General features: G+C 44.7%; 1 protein-coding gene across 1 annotated transcript; it reads right to left on the bottom strand.

Moving 5' to 3' along the window:
* Positions 1–2,343: 2,343 nt before the first annotated feature.
* On the bottom strand, positions 2,344–21,517 carry CSRNP1 (cysteine and serine rich nuclear protein 1). Its single transcript, XM_040433793.1, has 5 exons — positions 21,406–21,517; positions 11,934–12,114; positions 5,870–6,129; positions 5,406–5,702; positions 2,344–4,739 (listed from the first exon to the last, which is right to left on the bottom strand). Exons 2-5 carry the CDS (start codon positions 12,088–12,090, stop codon positions 3,738–3,740), a joined length of 1,716 nt encoding a protein of 571 aa, XP_040289727.1. The 5' UTR covers positions 12,091–12,114; positions 21,406–21,517; the 3' UTR covers positions 2,344–3,737.
* Between the last annotated feature and the right edge of the window lie 568 nt (positions 21,518–22,085).

Below are 22,085 nucleotides of genomic sequence, written 5' to 3'. Positions count from 1 at the left end.
TATTTTTGGCACAAACAAATAAATTAAATGCACAAAAGTTATGAAGGCAGAATATTTAATTTACCTTAAATTAATATATATTTCTATCCGTTACGAAAAGTAACCCAGGAATGTTGTAACATGGTATTAGTGCCAATAAATAGGAGTACCAGAGTATTGCCAGCATTTCAGAGACAAAACCCTCACAGCCTGCGGAGTTTTGCTTCCACAACCAGTAGATTCTATTCGGAGGGAATGCTAAGAACAGCGGTGGGAATGAGATGGGCCATTCCAAGTTATGTCCCTATAGGTCTATTCTTCTAGATTGGCTTGGTAGCTGACGGCATATTTACCAGCCATATACTAAGAATGGGAAGCCACAGTTAAAGGGGTGGTCCAGGTTCAGAGCTGAACTCGGGCATAGCCCATTCTTCACCTCTCCGGCCCCGAGTTGAGCATCGAGCATTACCCTTGCCCTGTCTGCTTATGTTTTGACACTGCTAGGCGGAGGCTTCGGCCTAGCAGTGATCCCTGTGACATCACTGGCACTAATGGGCAGTCTTTAGTGCTGCCCTAGCCTGTTTTACGGGCTAGGGCAGCGCTGAAGACTGCCATTTAGTGCCAGTGACGTCACCAAGCTCACTGCTAGACGGAAGCCTCTGCCTAGCAGAAGCCCGGTATGTCGCCGGATCTGCTGAAAAAGCAAGAAATGCTCCGAGGCTCAACTCAGAGGGGCTGCAGGGGTGAAGAACAGGTTACGTACCCCTTAAAGGGGTTGTTGCAGAGACAACACCCTTGCAAATTTGGCTCACCCCAGGCAAAAACTGCTGATACTGCTGCGGACAGCCAGGCATTTCACCTGCAGGGGAAATAGTTGGCTTCCCGAAACTACTCTGGCAATATCATCTGTTTGCCTGGGGTGCTGAGTAATATACTGTAACGCAGCATTACATGGTGGTCAGATGATCCTCTCTATTCTAGCTACTAGACGGGGGCCCCCCCGACAACGTCCATATGTCCTAACAGGCCTTGTCTCTAACACATTATAGTAGGTAGCCATTTTGTTTTCTGAACTATGCAAATGATCATATAGTTGGGAAAGCATGAAAGCATGCTACGTGTGCTTGTCTACGTGGATGGATCTTAGGTCTAATTTTCCTAAAGAGAGAGAAAAAAAAAAAAAAAAAAAAAAAAAAAAAAAAAAGTTCTTCAGGAACGCTTTTTTCTGCCTAAATTAGTATACAAGGAAATACAGGATCTACTAAAACTTTTAAAAAATGTAAAAAAGCCCTAAGGAATTAATGGACGGGTGGACTGGGACATTTGCAAAACATCTTCAGCTTCCAAAACAGCTGCTTCTACTTTGGTACCGTCACATATAGGTACAGCTTGACTTCAGGCACGCAGATCATTGTTAACCTAGTATACAATTCATGTATTTAATAGGAGACAACTCCATCTTTCAGAAAGTTACCACAAACTAAACCATATTTGTGGGATCAGCCACGAGGCCACAAATGAGGGAATCTGAAGCAAGGCAGAATGTTCCTTCCAGCAAGCGAGTATTGCTGTAGTGATCAGAGGATGCACACAACTACTAGATGCACATTGAAAAGACATATGGGTACAATAAGAACACCGGCATACAAAAGTAGTGCTGGCAAAGGCACTTGTGTGTATCGCTAGAATGGAGGATTACGTGTAAATTCTATTGGATTGCACCAAAACGACACCTTGAAGCTTATTTAATGCACCAGGTAAATGTGCCCCAACAACTGGCCACCGGATCCGCTTTCACTGGACACGGGTCTAACAAAGGCCGCCGTCTTATGGCACATTAACTCCAGCCATTAAATAAATCTTACGACATGCATTGTATACCTTTGGCACAAAGCTTGGACCACAGGATGGACTGCAAGGGAGACAGCATTTGCACCTCTTTACCCGTCTAAGCATTTCAGGAACTAAGGGGCGGCCATGCCCCGTGACCAAATCCCCGTTGCCTGAACAATGCCATCCCCATCCTATACGTATTCAGGAGCGGGCATCATATTCAAGCAGAGCTAGGAGCTGGCAGTCCCTTGCAAAGACATCCGGCTAGAGTAGGTACATAGCCGCCTTGCCAAAATGTGTCATTTCCAAAGACTGGACACTTTTCACAGTAGCCAATTAGGTCACACACAGAAAAACAGCAATCTTCATAAATAACAGTGTAATGATGACCTGGTTCTTTTCAGAGAGGACGGGTATAGTAGTAGGTTGGTACTGAAAAGGTCAATACTTTCTTCATAAAAAGGTACTAGTTAACCTTTTGGTAGAGCAGCTCAAAAAAAAAAAAATAATATATAATAATATTATAAGTATATAATGGTCTTGTCTCTGGCATTAAGAAGGTTTTATAATTTAAGAAAAGAAAAACAAAAAGATATATAAAACATAATTTTATATCTTATTATTAGGCACCATAAAAATGTTCCTTTTCATTAAACACTCTCAATTAAATATCTGCATTTCATTTTAAAGCTTAAATAGTGTCGCTTCTCACTTAAATACATGTGGATGGAAGAAAAGAAATTTAGAAAGATATTCACGTTGTTTTAAATGTTGTAAAGCAATAAATAATCTTTTACATATACATAACTTTCATTAAAATTAAAAAGGAATTGTATATAAATAGCCGGGACCATCCTTTATGGAAGGAGATAGAACTGACCCATCGAGGCTTAGAAATAAGCGGATGGAAAAAGGAATTTCTCTTTGCTCGTGCAGATGTGGCTCTATGTAGCTCTAGGTCTATTGCAACCGCACCACGTTCAGCTGATGGGCGTGCCCAAACTAAGGGGGGGGGGCGATTTCAGCTGATGGGAATCTTATGGCCAAATCCCTAGATAGATCAAATAAATAAAAAATAACTTACAGAAAGATTAAATAATTGAACTCAAAATTATGGCTTGTAAATGGAGCACAGAGACGTTTGGGGGGGGGGGGGGGGGGGGATGGGATACAAAAATTGCTGTTCTTCCCAGTAACGTCCTTGTGCTTTTTCATAATACCAGTGGCATATTGAATTAATGGAGACTGCTGCTGTAATATTGCACAAAAGGGGGAAGAAAATGAATGAACCTTTAACTTATTGTACAGAAAAAAAATAAAAATAATTAAAATAGTTCTATAAATAATGCAGATATATTATGGAAAAATATGATTGTACTCATAATACATCTGAGGTATTTCCAATTTAAATAAAACTCATGCTAGTTCAAGCTTCAGTCTCATTCCTGGAATTTGCAATAAATAAAACAGCTCTGTATAAAGTATGCGTTTTTTTTTTTTTTCCTCCATTTTTTTTTTTCTTTCTGAAAACCCGAGTAGTGCACGCTCCCTCCGCAAATATTTCTCTTTTTACAATAAATACAGGAATAGAGTTCATCTTAAAAAGCATTGAACGAGGTTTACAGGGGAATCCCTGTATACCCATTCATAAAAGAATAGCTTTTCACAGGTTCACAAACATAAGAATTCCCCCCTCCCCAAAATATGTACAAGTCTTTTACAAAAAAAAAATTATAATAAAATAAAAATTTGTTCAAACCGATGGAAGGTAAACTGGTGGAAATGACAGTTCCAAAAAGGCATTTTTCCCCCCCCATAAAAAGACCAAAATATAGTTATCTATGTAAAATCAACATAGAAACATTCCTTATTTTTTTCACTGTTCCTACAAAGTATCCTCAGCTTGGATTCCGCCCCCTCCCCGGTTATGCAATGAGGGATTCAAAAGGAGATGGTGATTTTAAGGCATCATCTAAATATTGATTGTCACCACAGGGCTCTGAAGAGCTAATTAAAGATTCTAAGAAGCTCGCGGTCGTGTCCGTAGCTGGGGTAAATCCGGGAAGAAGCGTCACCAGACACTGCTGAGAACACAAGTTCTCGTATTCATTCAATGAATTGTAAAGGGGTCCAAAATTGTACTCCGTTTCATCTGGAATCTCAAAGTTTTCCGAGGAGAGGCTGATATCCATATAGTTTTTTAAGAGTGGCTCTCCCGGTGCCACGGTAGAATCAGTAGAGATGGTCATAGATACCTCATTGTCAGTAAAGCAATCCGCACCTTGGTTGGCATTTTCATCGACGCATTTTGAAATGTTCGATAGGGAGTTGGCGTACAATCCGCTCGCTGATTTCTCTGAGCTGTAGAGAGATTCGTAAACCTGATCACAGAAAAAATCTGTGCTATGAAAGAAGCTCAAGTTGTCCTGGCAGTCACTGCTGTTCTCCTCATACTCGGAGTCGTTGAAATGAAGAATCCTAGCGAGATAATCTTCCTCAAAATCTGACTGCGACTTATCAGATGAAGCAAGTTCAAATGGACCTTCAGAGCTTTCACTCTGACCAGATGAGGAGGAGCTGTCCGTTGTGTCACTGCTGCAACTGTTTCCATTTGCCGGCTCCAAGTCTATGTTGAAATGATAGGGGGCAGTGGGTGAGGTGGTGCCAGTAGTGGTGGTGGGAGCAGTCCTTTCTTCATCTTCACTGAATTCTACAGCTGAGCACCCGAAGGGGTTCAGCCTTTCACCGCACATCGTTTCGGGTTTGTCATTCCCATCATTGTTATTTTGCCTTTTCTCCTCCAGCTCAAGTTTCATAACCGTATGGATAAAATGGGTCTGTACCCTGGATGAATTGAATTCGACTCTTCCATTTGGGTTTCCGCATCCATCCTTGGTGCATCCACATGGGAAAGTTGAATGATCTCTCTGGAAGAGGGCACAAACATAGCATTAATCAATGTTCTTCTAGATATAGTACAAGGGGGCTACATTTTCAAACCAGCGCCTGGATCTAAATACTTTTGTATTTGCATGTAACTAAAAATGTAAAAAAGTTATTTTCCTTATTTTTTTGTCCACCTCACTGAGGCGGTCGCACGTGCACAGTTTAAATCTTATACTGCCACCAGCTATATAATCTGTTAGTGGCTGTGGCAATTACAGAGTAAGAGCTACAGCAAAACGGACATGCCTGAAATACATCTAGCAGAACAACTAGAGCAATGAATGGGAGATCTCTGGATTCCATGTGTGGTACAGGACTGGTTCTAGCTTTGTTTAAAATAGATTATCATGTACTATAGGAGGTCTTATTTGCATTTTTTACATCAATCATGGTATAAACCCTTTAATGGCAATGTTTGTATAGCCGTATATTATGAAATCTAATAGGACTACTCTTTTGGATAGGGCACAATGCTCCTACAGGGAATTGAAGCTGCATTCAATGGCTACAACACCAAACTCAAGATATTTGCTTAATTCCATAAAGACTAGAGGACTACAGAGTGTATACAAAAATAAAGAAAAAAGAAGGATTGAAGTGATTAAAAAACATATTTTTGAGGAGCAATTACAAAATCTGACACTAACCTGACATTTGATGCCTGCCAAATTACAACTGCAAGTCTCCGGTTCACAGAAGTCTTGGCAATCGCAGCCACATTGTTCTCTTGACTTCCGGATTTCATTAAGTTCATGCTTCTCACTTTTGTCAATCTTCTTCACGCCTTCTCTCTTGAGCAGTGCCCGTCGTTTCTTGGCAGGGTACATTCGTGGACTGAAACCATCTTCGATTTCTGAGTTGGTCATGTCAATATCTTCATCGCAGATGTCATCAATGCTGAGGTTATTGGCCTTTTCTGACTCTATTGTACCATTCTTTGTAAACTGGAGAAAAAAAAACAAAAAAAACATGCAAAACCGAACAGAGTAGCAACACTAAAACAACATACACGAGTTGAAAATAGCTACTGTAGAAGAGAAAAGTAAGAAGACGACGACATCATGACCAAGTGGTCTGCTTTCCCCAATCCATTCTCCTTCGGGAAACCTACCGTATTCTTTAAAGCCAAGAGCTTCTCTTCTTTCAAACGCTCTTTCAGTTTCTCCCTACGACGGGTCAACTGTTCCCTGGAAAACTCTTCCAATGTGAACTGCCTGCTGCAGCTATGTTTTCTCCGCATTCCCAGTGTGCATCCACCCCGACTTGGCACGCTGGTGAAACCTTGGCATCGTTGGAAGTAGAAGACTATCACCCGATCAAACTGGACCTTGTTCTTCTTCGCCCGCTTTGCCTTTTTTAGGATGGATATCGCTGTAAATAAAACATCTATCAGCACACGAAAAAGGCTCCACACATTTACTAACAAACAACTTTATTAAAAGGTCTGCCTCGAAAAAAATATAGCTTTCCAGTCAGTAATATTCACATTGAGCCAAAATACCTTCGCCAGTTGCCAAACAGAACATGCACAACTGCAAACATTAGGCTGTGAGGAAAGCTTTAACCACCTCCGGACCGCCTAACGCAGGATCGCGTTCCGGAGGTGGCAGCGCTGCGCACAGTCACGCATATACGCATCATCTCGCGAGACGCGAGATTTCCTGTGAACGCGCGCACACAGGCGCGCGCGCTCACAGGAACGGAAGGTAAGAGAGTTGATCTCCAGCCTGCCAGCGGCGATCGTTCGCTGGCAGGCTGGAGATGTGTTTTTTTTTTAACCCCTAACAGGTATATTAGACGCTGTTTTGATAACAGCGTCTAATATACCTGCTACCTGGTCCTCTGGTGGTCCCCTTTGTTTGGATCGACCACCAGAGGACACAGGTAGCTCAGTAAAGTAGCACCAAGCACCACTACACTACACCCCCCCCCACCATCACTTATTAACCCCTTATTAGCCCCTGATCACCCCTAATCACCCCTGATCACCCCATATAGACTCCCTGATCACCCCCCTGTCATTGATTACCCCCCTGTCATTGATCAACCCCCTGTAAAGCTCCATTCAGACGTCCGCATGATTTTTACGGATCCACTGATAGATGGATCGGATCCGCAAAACGCATCCGGACGTCTGAATGAAGCCTTACAGGGGCATGATCAATGACTGTGGTGATCACCCCATATAGACTCCCTGATCACCCCCCTGTCATTGATTACCCCCCTGTCATTGATTACCCCCCTGTAAAGCTCCATTCAGATGTCCGCATGATTTTTACGGATGCACTGATACATGGATCGGATCCGCAAAACGCATCCGGTCGTCTGAATGAAGCCTTACAGGGGCATGATCAATGACTGTGGTGATCACCCCCCTGTCATTGATCAACCCCCTGTAAAGCTCCATTCAGACGTCCGCATGATTTTTACGGATCCACTGATAGATGGATCGGATCCGCAAAACGCATCCGGACGTCTGAATGAAGCCTTACAGGGGCATGATCAATGACTGTGGTGATCACCCCATATAGACTCCCTGATCACCCCCCTGTAAAGCTCCATTCAGATGTCCGCATGATTTTTACGGATGCACTGATACATGGATCGGATCCGCAAAACGCATCCGGTCGTCTGAATGAAGCCTTACAGGGGCATGATCAATGACTGTGGTGATCACCCCCCTGTCATTGATTACCCCCCTGTAAAGCTCCATTCAGATGTCCGCATGATTTTTACGGATGCACTGATAGATGGATCCGATCCGCAAAACGCATCCGGACGTCTGAATGAAGCCTTACAGGGGCATGATCAATGACTGTGGTGATCACCCCATATAGACTCCCTGATCACCCCCCTGTCATTGATCACCCCCCTGTCATTGATTACCCCCCTGTAAAGCTCCATTCAGATGTCCGCATGATTTTTACGGATGCACTGATAGATGGATCGGATCCGCAAAACGCATCCGGACGTCTGAATGAAGCCTTACAGGGGCATGATCAATGACTGTGGTGATCACCCCATATAGACTCCCTGATCACCCCCCTGTCATTGATTACCCCCCTGTAAAGCTCCATTCAGATGTCCGCATGATTTTTACGGATGCACTGATAGATGGATCGGATCCGCAAAACGCATCCGGACGTCTGAATGAAGCCTTACACGGGCGTGATCAATGACTGTGGTTATCACCCCATATAGACTCCCTGATCACCCCCCTGTCATTGATCACCCCCCTGTCATTTATCACCCCCCTGTCATTTATCACCCCCCTGTCATTTATCACCCCCCTGTCATTTAGCACCCCCCTGTCATTTAGCACCCCTCTGTAAGGCTCCATTCAGATATTTTTTTGGCCCAAGTTAGCAGAATTTTTTTTTTTTTTTCTTACAAAGTCTCATATTCCACTAACTTGTGTCAAAAAATAAAATCTCACATGAACTCACCATACCCCTCACGGAATCCAAATGCGTAAAATTTTTTAGACATTTATATTCCAGACTTCTTCTCACGCTTTAGGGCCCCTAGAATGCCAGGGCAGTATAAATACCCCACATGTGACCCCATTTCGGAAAGAAGACACCCCCAGGTATTCCGTGAGGGGCATATTGAGTCCATGAAAGATTGAAATTTTTGTCCCAAGTTAGCGGAACGGGAGACTTTGTGAGAAAAAAATTAAAAATATCAATTTCCGCTAACTTGTGCCAAAAAAAAAAAATTTCTATGAACTCGCCATGCCCCTCATTGAATACCTTGGGGTGTCTTCTTTCCAAAATGGGGTCACATGTGGGGTATTTATACTGCCCTGGCATTCTAGGGGCCCCAAAGCGTGAGAAGAAGTCTGGTATCCAAATGTCTAAAAATGCCCTCCTAAAAGGAATTTGGGCACCTTTGCGCATCTAGGCTGCAAAAAAGTGTCACACATCTGGTATCGCCGTACTCAGGAGAAGTTGGGGAATGTGTTTTGGGGTGTCATTTTACATATACCCATGCTGGGTGAGAGAAATATCTTGGTCAAATGCCAACTTTGTATAAAAAAATGGGAAAAGTTGTCTTTTGCCAAGATATTTCTCTCACCCAGCATGGGTATATGTAAAATGACACCCCAAAACACATTCCCCAACTTCTCCTGAATACGGCGATACCACATGTGTGACACTTTTTTGCAGCCTAGGTGGGCAAAGGGGCCCATATTCCAAAGAGCACCTTTAGGATTTCACAGGTCATTTACCTACTTACCACACATTTGGGCCCCTAGAATGCCAGGGCAGTATAACTACCCCACAAGTGACCCCATTTTGGAAAGAAGACACCCCAAGGTATTCCGTGAGGGGCATGGCGAGTTCCTAGAATTTTATTTTTTGTCACAAGTTAGTGGAAAATGCTTATTTTTTTTTTTTTTTTTTTTTTTTTCATACAAAGTCTCATATTCCACTAACTTGTGACAAAAAATAAAAACTTCCATGAACTCACTTTGCCCATCAGCGAATACCTTGGGGTCTCTTCTTTCCAAAATGGGGTCACTTGTGGGGTAGTTATACTGCCCTGGCATTCTAGGGGCCCAAATGTGTGGTAAGGAGTTTGAAATCAAATTCTGTAAAAAATGACCTGTGAAATCCGAAAGGTGCTCTTTTGAATATGGGCCCCTTTGCCCACCTCGGCTGCAAAAAAGTGTCACACATCTGGTATCTCCGTAATCGGGAGAAGTTGGGGAATGTGTTTTGGGGTGTCATTTTACATATACCCATGCTGGGTGAGAGAAATATCTTGGCAAAAGACAACTTTTCCCATTTTTTTATACAAAGTTGGCATTTGACCAAGATATTTATCTCACCCAGCATGGGTATATGTAAAAAGACACCCCAAAACACATTCCTCAACTTCTCCTGAATACAGAGATACCAGATGTGTGACACTTTTTTGCAGCCTAGGTGGGCAAAGGGGCCCACATTCCAAAGAGCACCTTTCGGATTTCACAGGTCATTTACCTACTTACCACACATTTGGGCCCCTAGAATGCCAGGGCAGTATAACTACCCCACAAGTGACCCCATTTTGGAAAGAAGAGACCCCAAGGTATTCGCTGATGGGCATAGTGAGTTCATGGAAGTTTTTATTTTTTGTCACAAGTTTGTGGAATATGAGACTTTGTATGAAAAAAAAAAAAAAAAAAAAAAAAAATCATCATTTTCCACTAACTTGTGACAAAAAATAAAAAATTCTAGGAACTCGCCATGCCCCTCACGGAATACCTTGGGGTGTCTTCTTTCCAAAATGGGGTCACTTGTGGGGTAGTTATACTGCCCTGGTATTCTAGGGGCCCAAATGTGTGGTAAGGAGTTTGAAATCAAATTCAGGAAAAAATGAGGAGTGAAATCCGAAAGGTGCTCTTTGGAATATGGGCCCCTTTGCCCACCTAGGCTGCAAAAAAGTGTCACACATCTGGTATCCCCGTACTCAGGAGAAGTTGAGGAATGTGTTTTGGGGTGTCTTTTTACATATACCCATGCTGGGTGAGATAAATATCTTGGTCAAATGACAACTTTGTATAAAAAAATGGGAAAAGTTGTCTTTTGCCAAGATATTTCTCTCACCCAGCATGGGTATATATAAAATGACACCCCAAAACACATTCCCCACCTTCTCCTGAGTACGGTGATACCAGATGTGTGACACTTTTTTGCAGCCTAGGTGGGCAAAGGGGCCCATATTCCAAAGAGCACCTTTCGGATTTCACAGGTCATTTTTTACAGAATTTGATTTCAAACTCCTTACCACACATTTGGGCCCCTAGAATGCCAGGGCAGTATAACTACCCCACAAGTGACCCCATTTTGGAAAGAAGAGACCCCAAGGTATTCGCTGATGGGCATAGTGAGTTCATAGAAGTTTTTATTTTTTGTCACAAGTTAGTGGAATATGAGACTTTGTAAGGAAAAAAAAAAAAAAAAAAAAAATCATCATTTTCCGCTAACTTGTGACAAAAAATAAAAAGTTCTATGAACTCACTATGCCCATCAGCGAATACCTTAGGGTGTGTACTTTCAGAAATGGGGTCATTTGTGGGGTGTTTGTACTGTCTGGGCATTGTAGAACCTCAGGAAACATGACAGGTGCTCAGAAAGTCAGAGCTGCTTCAAAAAGCGGAAATTCACATTTTTGTACCATAGTTTGTAAACGCTATAACTTTTACCCAAACCATTTTTTTTTTACCCAAACATTTTTTTTTTATCAAAGACATGTAGAACTATAAATTTAGAGCAAAATTTCTATATGGATGTCGTTTTTTTTGCAAAATTTTACATCTGAAAGTGAAAAATGTCATTTTTTTGCAAAAAAAATCGTTAAATTTCGATTAATAACAAAAAAAGTAAAAATGTCAGCAGCAATGAAATACCACCAAATGAAAGCTCTATTAGTGAGAAGAAAAGGAGGTAAAATTCATTTGGGTGGTAAGTTGCATGACCGAGCAATAAACGATGAAAGTAGTGTAGTGCAGAAGTGTAAAAAGTGGCCTGGTCTTTCAGGGTGTTTAAGCACTGGGGGCTGAGGTGGTTAAAGAATATAATTTGACCGAGCGATCTAGAGGAATGCATAGGACTTGTATCCAGAAAAGGAGTAAGAAATGCCCAGCACCGAGATAAATAAAAATCTTCAGTCTTTATTTCATCAATTTAAAAGAATGCAGTTTCTTCATATAGATGATGGTGACACTACGCTACCGGTGAAGAAACTGCATTCTTTTAAATTTATGAAATAAAGACTGAAGATTTTTTATTTATCTCGGTGCTGGACATCTTACTCCTTTTCTGGATCTGTACAGACTGGACCGGGTCCTTGGACGGGACACCATAAGTGGAGGTGCTGGCTTACTCTTCTAATCGTTATAGGGCTTGTATGCAGTGAGCTTATAGATTCAAGCCAAGGAGGAAAGTTCTCAGTATTTATTCAGGTGGCCAAGAGCTGACATCTTTACTGCCGCTGTTGCGGAAACTATGCAGATTATTTAAAGCCCAGTTCAGTCATACAGCACAACAACTGGGAAACGAGAAGCTGAAGAAATGCCTGGCCATTATCCACTCGCTTTGCATGGCTTTTTAAATAGAATCGCACAGAAGTTATATAAAAGTCATGGTGAGCATGGGGTTGGGGGGGTTTCAATCCGTTCCACTTACGTGTGAAGTTGCTCAGGAGCGGCCTAGGGCTGTAGCTAAAGTCGTCATCAGATTCCCCTCCAGAAGAGGTGGCCGATGATGAAGGGGATGAAGAGGAAGAGGAGTAGGTGAAGTCCTCTTCCAGGGCTTCATATTTGCGTTTCAGTAACCCACTCATGGCGACTGAGTAGATTTCACAGTCCTGGGAAAGAAAAAAAAGGGAAGTTTTATAATGGGTATAAAAAAAATAAAAATTTTTTACACAATTTAATACTGAAAACAGGTTAACAAATGAATTCTAAGTAGAAGAAATGTTAATGGTGTCTAATTATCAGAACCTCTCCTGGGTAAAGGCGACCCATTTCTAGAACGTACAGGAAACGACATGCTGGACTGTAATAATGCAGCGACTGCTTCCTGTCACATCCCATTCAGCTCCAGCGAGCTCATTTACCGAAATGAGGAAAGGAAGAGGGAAAAAAAAAAAAGAAAAGAAAATTGCCTGCTCCTCGGAGAATACTTCTCGCATGATTTGCATGCTGCACCTCCCTCGGGAAATACAGGCAGAGCATCTTATTAAATGAAACGCTGAAACAAAAACACATCAATTGCCCCAAATTGCAGCAGGTTTTTTTTTCCTCCTTCTCCTGGATTTTTTGCAGCCTCTGGACATATCAACGAAAATAGGTTGCAGACAAGGACATTTTGTGCTTCAGATCGGATTACGTTCCACACACACACACTACATGGGCAACCCATTAACCCCATAAATACCATAGCAAATGGAAATAAAGCTGAGTAACGAGCGCTTAATGGACGCTTAGACAAGACTGATCAATTCATGTTGTATCCAGAGTGCTGCTCGACCACGCTCATCTCTGCCTCGGGTAACCTCAGGGTGAGAATAGAAGCGCTTGCGCTGGATCACGACTATCACACGCGTACAAGGTATCAGTTTAATATTAGCAGTATGTAGGAGGGAATGAGAAGGAGACATCACGGCACAGACATTATTTAGAAAGATGACTCAGGGTGACTCAGTAGTCTGCCTGCGAGTTTACTGATGGACGTGACAACAGCCCAGGAACCGTGATGGGGAAGCGCCAGGAAACTTATTTCCCACAGCTTTACTAGTAAGCTATATTGACGTCAGGGTGGAGAGTGACTAGTGACGGCTTAGTGCATTGCCTCCATGGAAGACTGCAGCAGACTGACATCATTAGGAAACCGAGCTCTTCCTCTCTAGAAGTGCCGTGCTGTCAGGAACCAGAGGGACTGGCTGTGGTGCCATGCCATTCTGTCACCCTGTGCCACAAATGCCAGCAATGCTGACCCCTCGTCTCCTGAACACACACACAAAAAAAACTGTATGCATTTCCCAGTCTGCAAATGGCAGATCCTGAAAAGTACAGACACAGTCCGTGTGGCATCCACATTTATTGCTGACTCATTGACTTGAATGGGTCCGTGGGCTGCATTTTGCGGGCAATTACAGGACATGTTCTATCCTTCTGCAGAAAGCACATGGGTCATCAAAATATGGACGGCATAGGAACTGCATCCGTTTTTTGCGGATCCGTGATTTGTGGACCACAAAACTGATAAGGTCAAAAGCATAAGGCTAAGTCCAGGAGACCAATGTCCAACATTAACATTTTTTCTCTCTTTTATCTAGCACTATGCCATTTTTCGGGATGTCCATTAGTCATCTACAGGAGAATATTTAGGGACCATCACCAGGCGCAGCAATCGGAAACTTTAACCCAGCCAAGTGCGCTGGGCAGGTGATTAAAGCTAAATTAGTGCTATATTTGCAGAGTGGGGAAGCGGCTCGCTAGTTAATTATTTACAACCTTGTTATGCGAGCCTCCAGCCATGGCCCTGGTGTCTCACTTAATGTACAGTGCGCGGACACTGCTTGAGCACAACATGTAGGACCTACCATTCATTAACTCCTTAATGTGCATCGCCCACAGTACATTACTAGTTGAGGATACCTGTATGTACAGCACTGGGTGGCAGGGAGCTTCTCAAATCAAAGCGTGAATAGTTACATGACAAAATAACAAAAATTTCTTTCAAGGGACTTCTTGGTTGACCACCATACCACTACTGACTACTGCTACGTGTCAATGGGCAGCACCCTTCCAAAATGTTTGAGCAGATCACCAACCCAGTGTGAAACCTCACACGTCCCTCCTTGCACTTGTGTTGACAGAGGCCAAGGTTCAAGAGTTCATACACAAGCATTTCAAGACCGTAAACCTATCATCCTCGAGAAGGCCACCACTGCAGGTGCAACCATCAGCCTGGACACTCATGGGCAGCTCATCATCAGCTTTCTATCTTGCACTTACACTCATACTTGGTTGGTACATGAGCATGCATAGGTTCTCAGTTCCTCAAAAAGATTAAAAAAGAATCTCGCCAGGTCTTTGGAACAGGTTAGACACTTAAATCTTCTTTGACAGATCTTGGTGTGGGATCAGCTTTCAGGGTGGCCTCTACTCATAGGGAAAAGACAACATTACTCCGTCCAGAGCTTTCTCATGGGCTAGCTAGAACAAGAACTGTGTGGTGGGATGATGAGATGTTGATGATTAGCCATTATTTCTATCTATTACTTCTGCAGCACTTTACAACCAGAGAAGCAGGTCGTAGTCTGTGGAATTTCCTCTTCTGCACAACTGTTCATTCTGGCGTTTCCGGTTATCTTTTCCTGGCAAATTTGGGTTACAACCGATTTCTTTCAGGAAGCATATCACCCCACGCTTCTAAATAGCCTCAGCCAGGATACAACTGCCACACTCCACTCCTGTGGACTGCCCAGCAGCTTAGAAAGCAGAGTAACTTCCCCTGTGGGAGCTGTAATGGTCACCATGTTGGGTTTCCCCCTGCTTTCCCAGAAACAGGTAGAACTAGGAACCAGCTGAGCTTCACTGGATTTTTGTTGGGTTTTTTTTGTACTGGGGAATTCCTATTTTAGATATAGCGTTCTTGCATCTCTTAACCAAAACCGTAAAATTCTTAAGCGAACATAATTCCGGTAGGGAAGAGTATCTACACAGAGCTGCACTGGTCAGGTCATCCCAAATTCTCCAAAGATCTAGTGAGAAGCATCTGGGTCTCTGCAGTTCCCCAATTGTTTCCCGCTGAATGATGTGAAGGCGATGGCTGCCAGATGTTTTATGAAGTGGCTCTAGACTGCACTAGAAAGGAGAGCGTTAAGCAGATTTACTAGCAGGGCTGGTACAAAGTGAGCGCGGCGCTAAACTGTCAGAGGGAGCCAGTAGCAAAGTGTCACCCAAGCTTTGTGTTGAAGGGTCACTCGAGGACATCAGGACCTAAAGAAACATCAATTTCAGCTCCTTTTACAGGAGGGAAAAAAAAAAAGCGTCTGCCGCCCTGCAGAGGAAACTGATTAGCATGGTGCACAGACTGTACACAGCACTGCTCGGCGTGTATGCAGTACGCACAGAAAACAAGCGCTCTAATTATTTTACAACGTGCCCGTCACCCAAACACAGGGGGCACAGCTACTGCATGCCATCATCCAGCACCTCGTGACTACGAATAACCCCACATACTAGGCTGTCCAAGTAAATATAATATATGCCGTAAATTTTCCCCAAACCGTACCATAGTATCTAATATTTGGCGTAGAGGGTATTCACACAACCCTGTTTTTGGTACGGATCTGGTTTGCGGATTGGATGCAGACCCATTTATTTCAATAACCGCGTGCTGTCCACAGCCCCGCAAAAGAATAAAAAAAATAAAATAAAAAGTGTGTATATATGGAGAGAGTTCAGAGAAGAGCTACTAAACTGGTACATGGATTGCAGGATAAAACTTACCAGGAAAGATTAAAGGACCTTAACATGTATAGCTTGGAAGAAAGACGAGACAGAGGGGATATGATAGAAACTTTTAAATACATAAAGGGAATCAACAAGGTAAAAGAGGAGAGAATATTTAAAAGAAGAAAAACTGCTACAAGAGGACATCGTTTTAAATTAGAGGGGCAAAGGTTTAAAAGTAATATCAGGAAGTATTACTTTACTGAGAGAGTAGTGGATGCATGGAATAGCCTTCCTGCAGAAGTGGTAGCTGCAAATACAGTGGAGGAGTTTAAGCATGCATGGGATAGGCATAAGGCCATCCTTCATATAAGATAGGGGCCAGGGGCTATTCATAGTATTCAGTATATTGGGCAGACTAGTCACTACCGCTAGGAATTTATTTATCTCAAGTAATGTATATGGGCAGAACTAATAGTCCACTTCCATGGCACTAGGGGCGCTGTAAGCAAAAGCCACAACTAGATCCGGTAATGGGGAGTTTGAGGGGCTCTCTAACTTATGACAGCTACAATAACATGTGTAGGTCATACAAAGGCAGGGCCATGTCCTATACCAGGGATCAGCAACCCCCGGCACTCCAGCTGTTCTCAAACTACAACTCCCAGTATCCTCCTTTTACTGCCATGGGAGTTATAAGAACAGCCAATAAAGTGTGCATGCTGGGAGTTGTAGTTTGACAGCAGCTGGAGTGCTGTCCTATACGATGGAGTATAGGCACACAGATGGTCGTCTAGTCATACAGGGAATAGTTTCTCAACCACTACGTTTCCTGCTAGTCTCACAACCCTGCTTTTGAAATCGCAGTTAAGAAAAAAATATATATATATTCTATATTTTTATTCAGCATGTGTTAAGTCCAGCTTTCTGCCCCATACAAGAAGAACTATTTAACTTCATTTTATTTCAGGTTATTAAAAAAAAAAAAAAAAAATATGCCTCACTGGACGTTGCCAAAAAAGACATTCTGTTCTTGGCTCGGCCATCTTACTCATCTATTTTACTAAAAACAGCTTTTTAAACAAGTACAAGAGTCGATGGACCAAAACCGCAGGAATTCTTGTCTGGCACCACCACTCCCAACCGAGCTTTAAAAAGGTACAGAGCAATGGGAAAAAAGAAAAAAAAATGCAAGGAGCCCCATCATCTGCAGGGGGCCCTCTTCTAAGCATAACATGATAATCGTCCTCTCTAAAAGAAAAGCATCCGTTCTGCGCCAAGGAAAGCCATCCTTTAAGACGACCTTTGGGAGAGACCACCCATCCCCACTCTGGAGTGCCAGAATCTACCTAGGGCCTCTTGCACACAACCTTATGTATTTTGCGGTCCACAAAAAAAAAAAAAAAAAAACACGGATGACATCCGTGTGCATTCCATATTTTGCAGAACGGAAATACATTTGTGTGCAAGAGGCCTAATAGTGGGTGGGAAGGAGTGAACAGCAAGATGGGACGCTCCCTCGTTCCCTCACCCGTGCATTTGGACTTATTCATATGCAGGAATTTCAGGAATGAACGAGCCTCCGCTATACGGTATAGTAAACACAGGAGCAGGCCCAAAACAATATGTACCCTGGGAAATCTGCGCGCAGCGTGCATCTCGGAAGCTTATTTTTCTGTTTGTCTGACGATTCCGAGCTCAAAGGTTATTCTAGAACTATCGGCAATGCACAGACTACGCTACAGCCGGGACTACTGGTACTGGGGATGATACAGCATTAGGGCTTGTTCACACGAACGTCCGCAATACACGGGCACCATCCGTGGGGCAGCCGCATGGGGATTGTGGACCCATTCCCTTGAATGGGTCCACAATAGGATAGAACATGTTCTATGTTTTCGCGGAACAGAACCCCAGGAAGCACTCCGTAGTGTTCCGTATCTCCGGATTTGTGGACCCATTGAAGTGAATGGGTCCGCATCCGTGATGTGGAATGCACACGGAACGGTGCCCATGTATTGCAGATCCGCAATACGGCAACAGGCAGCACGCGGTCCTGTGAATGAGCCCTTAGACTAAGCATTTAAAGGGGTCGTCCAACTGCAAGAGGAAACCCGACAACTGCAGAGGATTGACCTTTCATAAAGAAGAGACGATTACTTACCTGACATATTCTGCGCCGCTCCGGCTCTTCCAGGCTGCAGTGGTGACCTCACATGACTGCTGTAGCCAATCACTGGTCTCAGTGGTGCACTGAAGAGGCTAATGATTGGCTGTAGTTGTCATGTGTTGTTGATGTGACGTCACCGCTGCAGCCAGGAAAACAGAGCCCCTGCTGGGAGAACTGGAGCAGTGCAGGCAAGTAATCATCTACTGACCGCTAGAAAGGAGGACAACTTTAAAAAAAAGTCCTTCCAATTTTGATTGCACAGACTGAAGACAAGCTTTTCCAAACCCCCAGTGGGGATCCCCACAATCAGCTGCTAGGGGAACCACGTGGGAGGCACTCAATTTAGGAACGCATGCACACTTGACTGAGCGTGCATGTGTATGCAAGAGCCAGGAGGAACCGCTATCTAATGTGTATGGCCAGCTAAAGCCACTGCCAGACACCTCCCCTGAGAACGGAAGGATCAGGCATGTTGAAACACAGAAGTCTGATCTCTCTTTCCTCTGACATCTGCCATTGGGTGAAAATCGGGACGGCCCATACACATCAGTATGCAGACAGAACCGGTCTCCTGGCGTCTCCACTGGGAAAACCAATAGGAGCACATACAGCTCCGACAGGGTTCCCCAACCTGGGTTCCCCAAATCTGCCTTTAATCATCTATTCCTATATTGCTGCAAAACCAGCCAGAATTTCCACGCATGGTCCTGGTAAAGCTGGGTGACAACCCACCTACTTCGACAACAGAGGAGGACTTGTTTTAAAACTGAAAGCTCCTATTTATTCTCTGCCGCCTCCAAAAAAAAGTACGATCACCTTGTAAATGCCCGTCTGACTCCACTTAACCCTCGAGAGACACGCGTGCGCCTATGCAGCCCTTCTGAAAGCCAAACACCTGTTTAAAGGCCATAAAAGCCACGTGCAGAACTTGCGAGCAGCAGTCATTGGATCATTCAGATGTAAATCAGGGGAAGGATTAGAAAATGTGGTAGAACGGGATCTGCTTGTTATGACAGCTCGCTCCAGGTTCACGCGTACAACCAGCCGATTCCAGGATCATCAGCAGGGAGAAGAAACCCCCACAGCACGCACCAGACGGCACAGGGTCACTGGTCTAGCTGGAGCTCAGATCCATAATGAAGGTCTCCGTGAAAGTCAATTACATAACGGACGCTCTGCAAGTATAAAAAAAATCCCACTGTCCTAGGAAAGCTCTGCTTTTGGCAGCGAGCATACTATCTGGTCCCAGCACCTGGTGGCAGCAGACGGCACCGCTCAGGGTCACGCGCTGGTGGCGGCAGGTTTACCATCTGTGGTTTCTCCAGAAAACTCAGCTTAACACCCATAAGGGAGAAAGGTATAAAGAAAAACTTCCGTGCGGACTTAGACTATGGCTAGGTCCGCACATTAGCAAACTATGCAAAAGTGGGAGAAAAAAAGTAAAAAAATAAAAATCACTGTGGTGTCTGACTCCATACAAGTGCAACCAAGGAAATGACACACTGAGGGCACTTACCTAAGGGTAGGTTCACACTGAGTTTTTCCAGGGGAAGTTTTGAGGCAGATTCTCCTGCAGGTTTTTGGGTTTTTTTTTGTGGATCCAGAAGGAAGGAGATCTTCCTTTAGATTATAGATTCCTTCCGAATCCACTTTTGGCTTTGGCTGAAAACCCTGCAGTAAAATCTGCCTCTAAACCTGCAAAAAAACCTCCTCCAAAAACAAACCTCAGTAGGAACCTCCTCCAAAAAGTGTGAACATGTCCACAGACTACAGATTAAAGTTGGCCCAAATGGCCGATTTCAGATGACCACTGCTAGCAACAACCCTTCCCGTTGGCAGACTTCAGTCAGATGAAAATGTGACCCTGAGGCGGGAAAGGTTTGCCCACAGTTGGCAGAAACCACACACCTATGACATGATTGAATTTACATGGGGCTGGTTGGATCATTCATATGACCCATCCCACGGACAACCGGCCGGCCACTGTCAATCAGATTCTTATGTGGGGAGTGTGCTGGAGAAGGAACCAAAAATACATACATTTACAGTTTCACTCTGTACATATAGAAGAAATATATAATCTAGGATCTAAACACTGGTGCAACCAGGAAAGAGGAGAAATCAATGCCGAGCCTCAGCAAGCCGGACTGTACGCAGCGGTATTCATCCAAATCCCCCTAGACAACCCGAAATCCCAGAAGTTTGTCAGAAGAACATCTATTTAAAGGAGACCTCAGGGATGTCACCTAAACACAGGGTTCTCCTCCAGTCCACACAGCAGAGATAAGAGAAGGTTCCCACAGAACAGGGAGGAGGAGAACCTCTGAGGAGAAGGTGGAGGGTCTCCTCAGGAAGACGAGATTCCTTCCAAGGCTGTGCAGTAAAGCACAAAGAAGACGTATGTCCTGGGAACATGTTCAGTCCACACAGATGGGAGACAGATCGTGGCGGCCACCATCTTGCCATACGATACAACCGGACCTCAGGGCGGTCTACCGGAACGCTCACCTTTACGCAACCAGATACGTTCTATGACCTTTTTTTTTTTTCGCATTACAGCGCCATATTCTACAATTGATGGAATTTGTTGGAGACGTCTGAGGGTTATAACACGTAGTCACCGCGATAGATGGTGGAGATAAATATCAGACTGCTATGGACCTGCGTGTATGAAACACGTGCGGAAGGGGTTAATGGCCCGAGGTAAGGCCCCCCCCCGGATTCCCACATTTATTCCGCCTAATCTTCTCCAAGACTTAAGAAGTTCCACTTCACAAATAGGAGGGAAAATTCCAGAGAAACATGAGGTCACTGCAGCCCCTGAGTCATCAGCCTCATTACTTCACTCTTTCCCCACTGCCACAGAGGAGACCGGTGACGTCACAAGTCGCCCGCACGTCACCCGCCCCCTCCCACCACTCATCAGGAGCCAAAAACTTTGGAGTGACGTCAGCATCCAGTGCGATCCTGGTCCTGTGCGACATTTCCTTCCAATCACAGACACACTGGGCGCATTCTTATACAAAGGAGACAGGCAGCAGCGACATTCCCTGGCACCGACACAGACGACTTGGGGGGTCAGATTAGCAGAAGCGACTTAGATCTGTATTTTGCATCAGAGAAGTAAAATGTCTCAATTCATGCGACACATGCAAACATTAAACAGAGGCAGCGCCGACACTTTCTAGAAGTGAACCCCAAAAATCAATCGCCGACTACCGGATACACTTCATATAGGAAGACTCTGTGCCAGTCAATCGCACATCACACCAGGTGATAAAATAATCCCGATTAATAAACACATCGGCGACTATGGAACAAGCGGGGAAGCCTGCTGCACTGCCAGTCCCGGCCGCTAGAGGTCGCGCCGCGCCCACTGACCAGCGCCTGCAGCTCACAGACAGCGGCTGCCGCTAGACATAAAGTAACAATACTGCGAGCAGAGAGCCCGCTCCAGCCCGGGCACAGGGCGGACAGCCCCGGTGCCAGGCAGCCCCGCGGTGACGTCCCCGGCAGCACTCACCTTGGCCGTCCTCCGGTGTCAGGCAGCGGGTACTAGATGCGGTGTGCGGCTCTCATAGTCCGGAGAGGGCAGCGAGTGCTGTGGCAGCTCCTCCTGCTCTGACTCCTCTCAGCAGCAGCACAGCCTTTTTCGTCAGTGGAAAACTCCTGTGCTGGTGACGCAGGCGGTGACAAGGAGGCGCCCCGCCCCGGCCGCACGGAGCCCCGCCCCCTTCCTGCTCTCCTTCTATGCGTCTCCGGCCGCCTGTCTGTGTCAGCAGCACATCCCCGCCCCCCCCTCCGCACAGGACATGGGAGCAGCGCTGCCGGGGGAGGCACGGGAGGCACCCACCTCCTCCCAGACACCTACCTGCCTGCCTGTCTAACAAATATAACCCACCTCCCAGACACCTACCTGCCTGTCTGTCTATATAACCCACCTCCCAGACACCTACCTGCCTGCCTGTCTGTCTATATAACCCACCTCCCAGACACCTACCTGCCTCTCTGTCTAACAAATATAACCCACCTCCCAGACACCTACCTGCCTCTCTGTCTAACAAATATAACCCACCTCCCAGACACCTACCTGCCTCTCTGTCTAACACATATAACCCACCTCCCAGACACCTACCTGCCTCTCTGTCTAACAAATATAACCCACCTACCTGCCTGTCTGTCTAACAAAGATAACCCACCTCC

Source organism: Bufo bufo, chromosome 5 (genome assembly GCF_905171765.1).
Source record: "Bufo bufo chromosome 5, aBufBuf1.1, whole genome shotgun sequence".
Taxonomy (NCBI): Eukaryota; Metazoa; Chordata; class Amphibia; order Anura; family Bufonidae; genus Bufo; species Bufo bufo.
The sequence above is the reverse complement of the archived record's forward strand: the minus strand, read 5'-3'. Positions and strand labels throughout refer to the sequence as shown.